General features: G+C 37.6%; 2 protein-coding genes across 2 annotated transcripts; both read right to left on the bottom strand.

The window, feature by feature from the left end:
- Window positions 1–6: 6 nt before the first annotated feature.
- Window positions 7–4,639, bottom strand: LOC132175174 (N6-adenosine-methyltransferase MT-A70-like). The gene is made up of 7 exons (XM_059587027.1): window positions 3,463–4,639; window positions 3,157–3,255; window positions 2,046–2,129; window positions 1,607–1,929; window positions 1,240–1,456; window positions 895–974; window positions 7–479 (listed from the first exon to the last, which is right to left on the bottom strand). Exons 1-7 carry the CDS (start codon window positions 4,504–4,506, stop codon window positions 254–256), a joined length of 2,073 nt encoding a protein of 690 aa, XP_059443010.1. The 5' UTR covers window positions 4,507–4,639; the 3' UTR covers window positions 7–253.
- Window positions 4,640–5,571: 932 nt separating this feature from the next.
- Window positions 5,572–12,433, bottom strand: LOC132174682 (oligopeptide transporter 7). Its single transcript, XM_059586322.1, has 9 exons — window positions 12,217–12,433; window positions 11,894–12,119; window positions 11,716–11,822; window positions 11,435–11,619; window positions 11,227–11,324; window positions 9,238–9,807; window positions 8,233–8,488; window positions 7,951–8,133; window positions 5,572–6,369 (listed from the first exon to the last, which is right to left on the bottom strand). Exons 1-9 carry the CDS (start codon window positions 12,254–12,256, stop codon window positions 5,764–5,766), a joined length of 2,271 nt encoding a protein of 756 aa, XP_059442305.1. The 5' UTR covers window positions 12,257–12,433; the 3' UTR covers window positions 5,572–5,763.
- Window positions 12,434–14,105: the final 1,672 nt, after the last annotated feature.

The following is a 14,105-nucleotide window of genomic DNA, read 5'->3' as shown; positions in this document are numbered from 1 at the left end:
CCTGATCTAACAAAACAGGGAAGTGTTTCTTGTGCTTCCTTTTATAAGACTAAATATCACTGAATGCTTCAAGAAAAATGACAAGGTTAACAAGGGTGGAGGGTGGATTCCTCAAAATTACTAAAATCTAATCATGCTAGGGGCAATTGAATGCCTGTTTGATTGAGGAGTTATGATGGAACTGACGTTACGCGGCTAATCGTGACACCGTTGACGGCTATTGGCTTCTCTTCAGAAGCAGCGTAGAGGGTGCCTATTGAGCTGCAGGCTCCGTAAACTGCATGGCTGTGGACTTCGAGTCAGTTGCTGAGAAGGGACTCCTCATTTGAGCGGCAGGACCAGAGTCTACTTCCATGGCAGAAGCTCTTGGAGGGGAAGCAGGCTGCACCTCCACATCTGGGTATGCAGCCTTGAACCTTGCTCGCAGACCTTCATCAACTAATCTTACTCCATTCAATTGATTACCGAGTGACATCCATCTGATAGAAAGACAGTTTAGAAGTAGTCAGCAACATGAAGTGAAATAAAACCCATATACCAAGATGCAGCTTGTCTGCAACATGAGTGTAAAACTGCAAAGCTTATTTCTAAATCGAATTTGGCTTAAGTGCTGTAAAAAAAACTATAAAAGAATAAAAGGAGGCCTATACGGTTAGGAAACACTAATAACTCCGGATCCCAGGTCACAACACTTTAATTTTGTTAAAAAGCATTTAGCCCCAGATGTTATTATCAAAATTAGATGGTCCAGCTGGTCCTCGAGTCTTTGCTAAAAAAAAAAAAAATCCTCAAGTAGCTTTATCTCATTATTGTCAAAATGATTAAGTTACTGATAAATAGGAATGAGGCCAAAAAATACGACAAGAAGCACAAGTACGAGTCAAGAAAAAATACCCTGCGTGAGTGTTGTGCATGCGAGCAAACAATTCCAGCTTTCTTGTTCTTGGACTTATCCTCTCCAGCATAGGGTACATCTGCAGCAATATACTTATTAACTCAAGTTTACATCTAGTAAACCTGTATATAAATTATTTCTAAAAAACCCTAAATAATCATAAGATATTGCTTATAGTATAACCATTGAGCAGAAGGCACAAAAATTATGGTGAAAGCATGTGGTCATCAGCATGTCGTAACTTGCAACCCAATTACAGGAAGCACTAATGTTCATAAGAGCATACCAGTAAAGGTACAAGGGAGTAATAACCATAAAAACTATAAGATATGTGTTCTACTCACCTCATCTGGCTTACGGCTAGTCTCTCGAACTTCAGCAACAATGACATCAGTATCAATGTTCCTATTTACTTCTGGACTGCCCTTTATTCCAACAAGGCAATGCTCCTTACTGTGATTGAGCCAGTGACCCGTCCTCCCTGTTCTAATTATTCGCTGAAGTTGATTAGTCTTCACCCAAATGATCTCCTCAATACGCTTGTACCCCCAAAGTTCTAAACTGCAAAAAGGATAGTAATAAGCTTATGAGCCAAGAGTTTGGAATAAACATATGTAGCATGTATTGAGCTTCTCAGTCAAATATCAATAACCATCCATCAGAGAGTTATGAACATTATAGTTGACAGATGGCGCAAAAATAAGCACACACCATTCACGTCCAAGCTCCATTGCACGTCCAGTGACCCAAAGAAAAATTAGACCATGAGTCTGCAATGCAGGAACATTCAGATTGCGCATTTCATCATCAGCCATGGTCCCATAAGGCAACTCCATATGAATGTCCCACGGTGGATCTGCCATTATAACTCCAAATTGCCCTAAAATGTCCATTCTAAAGTTCCGGATATCACAATTAATCCATTGTGGTTCTCCAAGTTCTACTTCTGAACAATATTCAGCACGCTTTAGTGGTTTTGGAGGAGGAAGCACATCAGGCATTTGGTCTATCTCGTAATGAACATATTTGCATGTCTGTCAAAAATACATTACTCCATGTAAAAAGAAAGGGGAAAAAAAAAAAAAAAAAAAAAGGCATTTAAGAATACATAAACCCAGTAAAAATGTTGTTTCAGGAGAGAAAACTTTACCTTCATGTGACGGCAAGTATCTAGAAAAGAACAGTCCCCTAAATTGATGTCAGTATGTGGAGCAATTATTCGCCGAAAATGAACCTGGAAAGACTTTAAATTTTCAATACAAAGAAAGCTAAAATATTCATAAATTTCAAGATCAAGGTGATATCTAGCTATATGAGGAGGATAGAACATTTTTTTTTTCAATTTTTTTTTTTTTTCAGGAGGATAGAACAAATTATTAGTATCATCAAAAGAACTAAGATTTGAAGCTCCTCAAAACAAAGTCACTTCACATGAACTAGTATATTCTGTACAACTAAATTGTCAAATGAGTTCTCTTTTCTCAGACAAGGAAAGCTGATCGAATGAGACTATTCAGCGAACTGTAAGGCTGAAAGTCAAAGAAAACCTTAGCCGGTTACAAGAGATTTGGCTGCCTAAAATGAAATTGACACCCATGTCCGGAATTAGTTAACTTGTTGGTATCATTAAAGCCTAGCCGAAGACCTTCTGCCTATTCCGGGAAAAGTTTAACATGTACCACAGCTGTATGCTTGCTACTACAACATTTAACAATTTAATATTTACCAGCATGGTTTTAAAAGCCTAAGAAACACCACATCCAAACATATCCCTTTCTATTCTCTCACTTTTCTTGTCATCACTCCACGTGCTCTGTCTATATTGCATCTTGTGATATGCTTGAACTTTCTTCAAAAAATCTTTTTCTATTGGAACAAATTGGAAGATAATGCTAGTGTTAAACTACTAAAAAAGTTAACTTGACATCCATACGTCACGTCAAGAATGAAGTTACAAGTCAATTAGTCACCAGAACGATTGATTACCATAACAACAAAGAAATCCAACCACTTACACTGTACTTTGATTTGCACTTAGGATAAGCTCCAGCTATTTATAAGAGGCCTACATGAGGTTTTCAGTGATTGATTTGAGTAAAAAGTTTATCTACCTTTGACTAGATATATGCATATGCATGCATCTTTGTATGCGTGTTTGGTGAAGGGAAAATGCTAATGACAAAATTCAAGAAACAAAAATTCATGATCATATACATGTTCTGTGCTTACTAAAAAAATGCTTACAAACACTACTCACTAACCTTCTCACATGCCATAAAGGAACCAGATTGACGCCGACAATCCTCTTTTGTTAGGGATGAACAGTACTCCTTCAGGTTCGGGCCACCTATGGTTTTGAACTGAAAACACAATTTAGAACAAAAGAACATGAACACATTAATGATCCGCGCAAGCTAACGTGTTTGCAAGGAACTAACGTTGCAACTAATACCCGCAGATATAAGTAAACATGGATTGCTGAACTAAATCTAAGCTCTTCCAGATAGCAGTATATATTGAAGCATAACCAATTGTTAGATATGACTATAAAAGTTCCAAAAACAAACCTTTTCAGCAACAGCAGTTTCCCTAGCAGTAGGCCGGTGGATGAGGTCCAAAAGCTCCTCACCAGTCTTTGATTTCTGCAACTCCATAAAAGACTTCTTTTTCAACAATGCCTCAAGATCCTTCATATCATCCTCCTCTGTCCTCATCTTCTGCATTACACCCATTGGCCTATTATGCATTAGATGAACACCAACCCCTCTGCCCATCACCCCAACACCTCCTCTTAGCATCCTCGGCCCCGGCGGCGGCATAATCGGCTCGCCGCCAGGTCCCACCCACATGTCCTGCATTGGCCTCTGACCAAACACTCCAACCCCACCATTCACATCCACCAATTGCTGACTCTGAAACTGACCCACATTGACATTCGCATTATTCACACTCACATCACTACCCAAATTCTCGTGCTTGCTCTCCGGCAACTCTCTCAGAAGCCGAGTCCTATCGATCCCCAAGACCATGACTCGTGATTTCCCACTCACCTCAAAGGCCTCCAAATCAACCCCACCATTATCCTCACCCATCGACCTCAACGCCATCTCCACCGCCAGTATCGCCCCGGACTCACCTCCGACCTCTCTCAACGCAGCCCTCTCCGCAGGCGTCGCGTTCTGATCGTTCTCCAGCTTCCTCAGCACCGTCGACGAGTCGATCGGCGCGAACGGGACCCGACCCAAGAGACAAACAGCCACCATCGACCGTACCACCGACAAGGGACTCGCCGGTTCGGTCTCTGGCTCGCGAGCCCGAATCGGTTCTGGGTCATGGGTGTGGGTGGGCAAGGCTGGTTTGGTGGTGGGTTTGATGGGGATGGGGTTGGGCTTCGGCAGAGCGGGCGTGGGAATGAAGGGTCGGTGGTTGAATGTTGAGACGACCTTCAGTGAGAGATCGATGGAGGACACGATGTTGGGCACGACGGATTGGAGAGAAGCCAAAAGGTCGAGGTGGGTATTGTGCTGGGACTCCATGCGAGCTTGGAGCTGTTGATTGATGGCTTTGATTCTGGCCACGGTGTCTTCGTTGCCGTCCGATTGGATTTCCATGGTTCTTTGTCTCTGACTGTGGCACTGAGAAAAGAGTTCGGAGGCGGAGCCAATCCAACAAGAAGTCTAAATTCTTTTTCTTTTTCTTGTTCTTTTTCTTTTTATCTTTTCAATTTTTCGCTCAAGGGAAGGTTTAGGAATCGCGGGTTTTAGCGATTCAAGGTTGCACGGTCTGGATCTTGAGCCGAGCTCTCTTATATTTATTATTCAAATTATTAGCAATTTAAAAATAAAATTGTTAATAATTTTTAGGATAAGTTTTACAAATACCTTTGAATTACTAGGCAATTTGAAAAGAATCTTTCAAATTTTAAAATCTTTCAATTTCACTTTTTGAATTTTCAATGAAATAATGTTACAAGTCCCTCTAGAGTTCATCCAAAAATGATGTGGCTATTAAAATTACCATTGGACTTGCGATTGATCATTATTAAATTTTGATCAAATGATAATTTTAATAGCCACATTATTCTTAGAGAGATTAAGATAGACACAAGAGAGACTTCTAAAATTACTTATTTCAATGTGATGTAATTTACCCATTCATTAGTTTTCGGACGTTAAAAGTGAAATGACATTTTATACTCCTAAAATTATTATAAATTTTAAATTTTAAATTAAAAAATAAAAACAAAAAGTGAAAAGTAATTTGGTCTTTTTAGTGGTTTTTATAAGGGTTTAATGGCAAAAATTGACCGTATGGAGTCAATTGCATTAAATTAAAAATTTAGAAGACTAAAATTGAGAGTTTTTAAAATTTAAAAGTTTTTTTAAAACGCATAGTAGTTCAAAAGTTTTAAATAAAATTATCCCTAATTTTTATATGAACAGCCTTATAACTTATTCATTGCACTAAATTTAGGTATCTTTTTGTTACGCAATTCAGACAACTTAATTAAATTAAATATTATAAATCATATTTTTATTTTATAATTATTTAACAATGCTAACGTATCGGTACAAACATTACTCTTAAACCCAAGAAAACAACTTCAAATCCAGTGATTCCTGAATGGAAGAAATAAGTATTCAACCTTGTATAACGTTTGAATTTTTTTTTTTTTAATCACCAACTTTCTACCAGTTAGGTAAGAATTCTAAATTTGACATGATTACATGTACAAATAATAATAATAAATTGACCTGACAGTTCATGTACTTACACGAACTTTGAAGTGAGTTTATGAACGTTGTAATAAAAGTTGTATTACCCGAAACTTTTTCCGACAACAATTGATTTCTTTTCCGAGCTGTTGATCAGTAGACAACCGGACAGCCGTCAACCACAACTCCTTTGGCCGTTGGGCAGTAAGCCACCGGACAGCCATCAAGGTCATTTCCCCACCAACTGAGGCTAATATCCTCCAAACCCAAGCAAAAGTACAGAAGTACCCCCATAAAGGCAAGGCCAGCATCAAGCGCCCCAGAAAGAACATAATTGTGACGCCTCCACCAATCCGGCCTATACCTATACACAACGAAACCAGAGAGAAACCCAGCAATTATCCAAGTAGTGTAGTTAACGGCAGTGGCCGGCGGCATATTTCCGGTGGCGCCGATCAATACCGGCATGTTTATGAGCCTAATCCACTCTTGCTGCGGGAAAGCCTTGGCCGCAAACCAGACCAGAATGGGAGCCACCGCTCCGGCGAGGAAGAACCAGTTGACTGCCTCGTAAGTTCCCAAGTCTCCAAAGATTCTGCGAGGACCGATCAAACCCCAGATAACGGAAGCATCGTAAAACACTGTATCGCTCGGGCAAGTCCACACAGAGGAAGAATCCTCGCAGATGTCGGGGATGGTTTCCATTAGCCACCATGCTGTGCCCAAGTACACGATGCCAGCTATGAAGGTACCAACAACCTAAGCAGAGGTCAAGAGTTATTTACAATGATGCTGCAGGTCCATTTGTTTCCTTGTAAAATATTTTTTAGATTTTGGGAAACTTTACTTTGGACTCTTAAGTTTTGAGAAGACTTAAGAGTCCAAACTTAAGAGTTCCAATTTACATCTCCAAACTTTCAATTTTAATCAATTTACTTTCTCTGTTAGTTTTAACCGTTAACTTTTAATAGAAATGCCTAAAAAGACTAAATTATCTTTTGATTTTTTTTTTAAAGGAAATTAATGGTAAATTTAGAATTTTATAAGGGTTAATAACTTTTTTGGTACCTTGGTTTTAATGTTTTTATTTTTTTCTCTCTTACGTTTTAAAAAAGACAAATCTAGTACTTCAGATTTTGAAAAAAGACCGAATCACCACCTTTGTTAATTTCCGCCCATTCCTTTGGCCTTGAGAGCGGTTTTACAACCTCTAGAGGGACCACAGGGGTTGGTTTTTGCCACCCTTTTTTTGGTCCTTGGGGGTGGCCAAACGACCACCCCCTTTGCCCTTGGGGGTGGTTTAGCCACCTCCAGACCGGCCTTGGAGGTGGCTCAGCCACCCTTAAGGTCAAATTGGGGGTGCCATTAATTGGGATGGATGGAAATTAACAAAGGTGGTGATTCGGTCTTTTTCAAAATCTGAGGTACTAGATTTGTCTTTTTAAAAAAAAAAAAACATTAAGACTCAGGTACCAAAAAAGTTATTAACCCATTTTATAAAAGGAAAAAATTCACTTTACCCCCTGAAGTTTCAGAAGTTTTTCAATTCGAACCCCAATGTTTAAAAATTGGCAATGTACCCTCTAATGTTTCAAAAATTTTTAATTCAGATCCTCAGTTACTAATTTCCGTCTAATTGAACGGAAATCATCCCACGTGCGTCTCATGTTTGATTTTGATGCCATCTATTCTAATTTTACCCTCATTAAAACTTATGAAATTACGTAATTATCCTTATTAAAACTTATGAAATTGAGAGTAATTACGTTATTTTATCACTTTTAACATTTAAAATCTGACGGAATGGGGTAAATTGATTGAAATTGAAAGTTTAGGGGTGTAAATTTGAGTTTTTTAATTTTAGGAAAGTCTTTTCAAAACGCGCCGTAGTTCAAGGGTCTAAAGTGAAGTTACCCCTTTAAATTTTTATATAATTTGGGGAACTGCAAAAAAGAGTAAGACAATGAAAAAGAGTGACAGAGGAAGAGAGTGTGGGAATAGATCTTCAAGTGTGGGATATTTGAGATTCAGTGTAATCGTCTGTTTATATTGTTTGTAATTTTGGCAAGCAATTGTGAAAAGGCCCTTGTAGGGCTTACTTATCTGAATAGGTGTTCAAACTGCTTGAAACCTGTTCGAGCAGATAAGCCCCATAAGAGGACCCTCACAATTGTCTATCTAAGAGTATGAGAGAACAATGGAAAATGGTTTACGCAAATGAGAAGTGTAAACCATTTTAAGCTTGTGAATGTTATGTTTTTTAGCCAACTTAAAACATTTTTAAATGGACCACCGAGCACTTACAAAAAGAGAAAAACCTTTTCAGGGATATGAACTAACCTGTGCCATGAACATAGTTCTAGGAGGGATTTTCATGTAGTGACCAAGCTTGAAGTCTTGCAGAAAGGTAATGGCCTGTGTCATACTTATGTAGCCGTAGACCTTGAAGCACATGTTAGCTACAGGATATCCAGGGTAGATATACCCAATTACATACTCAGTGATGATGTTCAAGCCTGGTGTCTGTCATGACAAAAAGATCAACATTTATGTCTTCTCATGAGCTGATGTCTTGTTGGAATTTTGACTCCAAGAGATTATACAAATGTGAAAAGAAATTACCTGATTTGTAATGGCAGTGATGATTCCAATTGGAAGAGTGAAGAAAATGGCAATCCCACATGCAAGTAAAACACCCCACCAAGGCAGCTGAAGCTGGTCATTGTAATACTGGCAGGCAAATATGGTCAAGGCAATGTTTGCTATAAGAATGATCACAAACCACCACTCAGGGACTTGCTTGTACTTCCTCATGAGTTTTGTGTGTATGTCCATTGTATTCTCTTGAAAACTTGATTTGCTTTGTTGCCATATTTCCCTGCATTCCACAGCTAAAAATGAACTTCAATGTGCTACCTCAGCTGCTTCCATATATAAACAGTATTAAGAAAAGAGTAATGCTACTCTTAATGTCCATTTATCACATCTACATCACATTGGTTGACACAACATGTTTGAAGTCATTTTTTTTAAGTGTTTAATATAAGAAGCTACATAAAACATGTGACATCAACCGGTGTGCCATGAGTGTGATAAATGAGTATGAACAGTCGTGTATCATTAATACTCTTTAAAAAAAAATTCACATGATAATCAGTAATGTTACTCTTCACACCCATTTATCACATCTATGTTATACCGGCTGACGTGATGTATTTTAAGTAGCTTTCCATATTAGCCACTTTTAAAATCAAAGTGTAAGTCGTTTATAACACTTCAAGTCAGCCAGTGTAACATGTGGACGATAAGTAACATGTGGACGATAAATGAGTGTAAAGAGTAGCATTACTCCATGATAATATAACGTAGTTAAAGCCACTCCCATTTTACTCCCATCTCTTGTACTCTTTGAAATGGTAGTGCAGCATGCCCTTGTCACATTAGCCCAAAAGAAAATCTGCCCAGCCTCTGCTATAGGTGATCTGAATCACCCTAATGTGCGATCTGGTGGCCACGACCACCATATCTCTCTGATATGGTGATTCCCACATCAAATAATAGAGAAGAGAGGGTGAAATGGGAGCGTCGGTGGCATTATTCTTTTAAGATTTGCATGTCAAAATGTACCTTCCATGGAACAGAGCTACATGTACAACTGTAGCAGTAAGTGCAGCAAAACCAACCCCATAAGTCATTGCAAAGAAAGTGCTGAGATAAAGAGGCCCTTCACGTTCATAGGCAGCAAGGTCAAGGTGAAAATTAGAGTCAATAATGGATGAAATATTGTACTCTTGGCCGGTGGAGGTGAAAAGGTCATCGGAAAATATTGGGAAGGTTTTGGCCTTGTAAACATCAAGCCAATAGCAGATGGGAGTCAAAATGTACATCACAAAAACGAACCCTGCAGCCACATTTGCTGTGGCAAACCATGGGCTTGCAAGTGGGCTTCCAAGGTAGGCAGAGATAGTGGACCAGTCGAGCCCAACAGCGGCAATTCCAAGCCCATAGAGCCCAGACCCGAGCTGTTGGGCCAGGACGGATTTGGGAAATATCCAGCATATCCAAGAGAGGGAGGTTAACATTTCAAAGAGGTAGCCTGGGAAGACATAGTAAGCAAAGCTGCACATGAAGGCTATCAAAAAGAATTGGGTTCGTGTCAATCCGCCTTTGGGCCGTTCTTCTCTCTCGTGCAAAGCCCTGAGATAGCAAATAATGACCTCAGTTACTAAACAATTAAACTTATTTATCAAATATTTTTACCATTAAATACTGTTACGTGAGAAGAAATAATAGTAAAAGGCCATGGAAAGCTTTTTTTTTTTCTCTTTTGGGAAAGTTTAACAATAAAAAAATAGAGTATTCATGCAAATAGGTTTATGTCCAAGTTGGGCACAAAGTATAGTCATTATGTTTGACAATGCAAAGGAGATTGAAGAATCAACCACTAACAAGTTTATACGTGGTAATAGATGGCAGCCTTACTATACCCTATATATATAACAGAGAGAAGTTTTATGTAAAAGAATGAAAAACAAATGTTTGACCGACTGATGGATACAGCAACCGAGGCCCCAAAAGAGTTATAAAGTTAGGTCAAGGTGTATTGTCTTCACTTGAGCAAAATGCCATGTTAGTTGACGTATATGATGAGTTTTCACAGTTCATATTAATTTCAATCGTGTTTTTAGCCGACCTTGAATTTAAGTTTGACAGAAGAATCTACCTAAATTAAATGCAGATTAATTCCTGCCAAAAACGTCAGCTAAAACCAGTTTAAATCTAGCACGCATAATGCTAATTTTTTTTTTAAAAAAAAAAAAAAAAAACAAAAACAAAATTTAAATTCAATGCAATAAAAAATAGACAAAGTTTTCTCCCACGTGAAAAGAAAATTCCATAATATAATCTATTAAATGAATATGATCTATCCTTAGAATATATATTTATTCATGCATTTTTAATAAGAATAATATGTGAAAATGACATACATTTTTAAAAAAATATATAAAAATTGTGTAATATTAATATAATAGATTGGATCCAAGATATTTTCTTGAGCTTGATGGATGGATATGTAAACAAGCTCCATGTTCACCAATTTATTTAAGCTTAAACTTGACTTGTTTATGAAAATATCTTTTACTCTACGTTGTAGCTCTTTTGACAAGTAGGCTAAGATCATGACTAGCTAACAATCTAATCGATAAATTGTTTGATATGCACTAGTATTTTTTGTCAAGATTTTTATTTGTTTTTTGTTGAAAAACAAAACTTTGGTGGACCTTTTGCGTGCCACAAGATGAATCCCATCACAATGCACCCGAAGGTCTTTCTCTAGCCATCACCAAAAAAAGACAACTTTGGGGGCCTTGGAGACGAAAAAGACACCAAAAAAAAAAAAAAAGAGAGCAAAACTTAGCACAAAAAAATCTAAGATACCAACACTCATGGCTGCCCAAACTAGCTCAAAATAATTCCTGATGTCCGCCAAAAAAATAAGATTTAGATCTTTTGTAATATGGCTGCCTTATATTTATTTGTTCGGAATTCTGTCTAGAACATGCAACATTTTATATGAGACTGCCAAATATAAGCAGAATCTGCAACAAAAATTACCTGAACAATGAAACTTGAACCAAATTTGCTGGCCACCACATAGCGGCCGGCTCCACCAGATACCTCCTGAAAATCCCAGCCCATCCAAACCCCAACACCTACCATTCAAACCCCCCCCATCAAACCCATCAAACCTAATTACCAACAAACACAAGAAATACAACCTTAAAAACTGAAAAAAGTTTCCGAAACAAAAGATCGAACAAACCTGAGTTGTTATGACAACAAGGAAGGACACAAAGAAGGTGATGTGTTTTTTATAGAAGACCTTGACGACGGTAACGACATGAATGGCGTAGACGGTGCCGGCTCCGGAGTTTGCAAAGATGGTGATGAGAACATGCTCTTTGACATTGAAAGGACCAGGATTCAACGTGAACTCCCACCGGCTTCCTTTTGTCAGAAAATATTACAGAATAAAATCAACCTATACATAAAACAATATAACGTAAAATACAATAAATATCAGAATATATTCCGACCCGACACCTTTGAAGAACACTCTATTCGTGATCTTTGCAGCCATGAGTTGGCCGAGCGGCACCACCGCAATCTGAGCGGAAATGGCTGTGATTGTTAGCGGCTCCGTGCGATACCTGATAAATAATAAATTAAATGATTAAATTCGCCTTTTAAGCTTTTAAAATAAGAGAAGATTTAATATTACCAGAAGAATTGGTTGAGGAAGGAGAGGAGGATACACGACAGGGCTCCCAACACCCACATTCGAAAGGTGAGGACCGGAAGGGTGGGGTCGTCGGTTGTCGGAACAGTGAGAGCAACTTGTTTCACCGGTGAGTTCTCTTCTGGTTCTTCATCTTGCTCTTCGTTTACCTCGGATTTGGATGCTGAGGATGCTGCTGCAGCTGGTTCATCTTTCTCATCCTTAGATACTAGAACAACCCAGTAAACAAAAACTTCAATAAGAAGGAATTAAATAGCAAAATATTAATTGTTAAACAAGAAAAATAAGATGGGAAAGAGGGTTACTGAGGGGGGCTCTGATCTCATATGAGTGTTCTTCTTCCATGGCTTTTTTCTGTCTCTCTCACGGGTGTGCACAGAAAGCTCCCAAAAAATGGGAATCTGCTTACAAAAGATTCAGTAAATTCATGAATATGAGGGACATTCAAATCTAGTGGGGGCTTTTGAATAGTAAAAATGTTTTGTAAACAGTGAACTCCTTTGGGGTTAATATTATATCCCAGAAAAGAAAAGGCTCTATTGGGTTGCAATTTTAGGTTGGGTTACTGGCCAAAAATAATTAGGTGAGTTCAGAGTTGTTGCAGATGCTCATGACCCACGTGGTGGTCTGCACCAACAAGAACTACAGCTCTATGGTATTGGTAAGAAAAGATAAGCAGATGAAATTCGCTTTAAATTAATTGGTAATTTTTTTTTTTTTAATTCAATCTATTAATCCAATATTCGTGTATTTATTTCACACCGGTTAATAAAACGTCTCTCAAGTGGATTTTCATGTAGCCACTTGAAATAAATAACACGTGACGTAAGCCGATGTAAAATAAGTGTGATAAATTGACGTGAAAGAGTTGCATTATTTCAACAATTCAATTCTGAGAAAAATTTTGCCATGAAATTGTGAGGGGGGCCAGAGGCCTCTGCTTGACATAAAATTGATAAATAGAATTTACTCACTTATGAAAGGAGTTGGATACAAAGAGCTGCAAAAAGAAAAGGAAAGAGAGGGCCTCCTGTGCTTCCTTTTTAGTCGACCTTTTTATCACAAACAAACTGAAAATGTGGATATACCAAACAGGAAGATTCAAACTAACTTGTTTGTTACAGTTGTATCTACAAGTCTTAGACAGAGACACAGTGGATCAGATATATACTTGGGAAATGTGAAAACCAAAGTCCCAAAATTCTTATCATTTGGACAGGCTTCTTCTTCTGGGGTTCACTTGCTCGGATAGGTGTGAAAACAGTACTTTCTGTTTCCGTTTTCCATCTCTCATCGATCTCCGTCTATATTTTTTTTTTTAAATCTACCGTTGAATTAAGATGAAAAGAATGGAAGATGGAGAAATAGCAAGTCTTTTCTGCCCCCAAAAAAGAGTCCTAGAATATTTTCAAAGCGCATCATATGGAGCCACGTTGCATTTGCCATTTCCATTAACAAACTGCTTACGGCTCGGACAAATTCTTAGGCTGCTTCCAAATTGTCTCTTCCACGCCGGTGAACTTTTGCCTGATTTGCCACTGTTTTAACAGTTTGGAACTTTGTCAAAAAGTTTTACCATTTACAACCTCGTTAACTGTGTGGTAATTATATGTTTAAATTGCTTTGAATAAGAATACCATTGTAAATTCACACCAAAAAAAACCCATTGGAAGAACAATTTTACCAAGTCTCTTATTGTAACATTTACTTACCAAATTTTGTTACTTAATTTTTTATTTTTTTTTTATTTTTTTTTATCTTTGTTGTGATATCTGTTACTTGCATAGACTGCTATGTGATTTGTAAAGGACTTATAATTAAAATTGTAATATCCCAAGTATTTTTTTCAGCTAACAAAACATGTGAGACACATATAACTTGTGACTTTTCATTTTTTTTAAAAAAAAAAGTTTGGGGTATGTCATACACCTTAAAAATCTAGTTTATCCATAATAATTGGTAAAATGATTACGAGTTTATAATTGACAAGTTAGCCACTAACTAATTAAATTGACAAGTCATATTTTTTGCTTAATCATTTCACTAATTATGAACTGTCACACGATTCACCTCAATTTATATATATATATATATATATATATATATATATATATATATATTAAAAGTTGTAGTATTCCGACGATCACTCTTTATATATATTTTACATCAAAGTCTTTTTTTTTTTTTTTTTTTT

Source organism: Corylus avellana, chromosome ca3, assembly GCF_901000735.1.
Source record: "Corylus avellana chromosome ca3, CavTom2PMs-1.0".
Classification (NCBI taxonomy): Eukaryota; Viridiplantae; Streptophyta; class Magnoliopsida; order Fagales; family Betulaceae; genus Corylus; species Corylus avellana.
The sequence above is the reverse complement of the archived record's forward strand: the minus strand, read 5'-3'. Positions and strand labels throughout refer to the sequence as shown.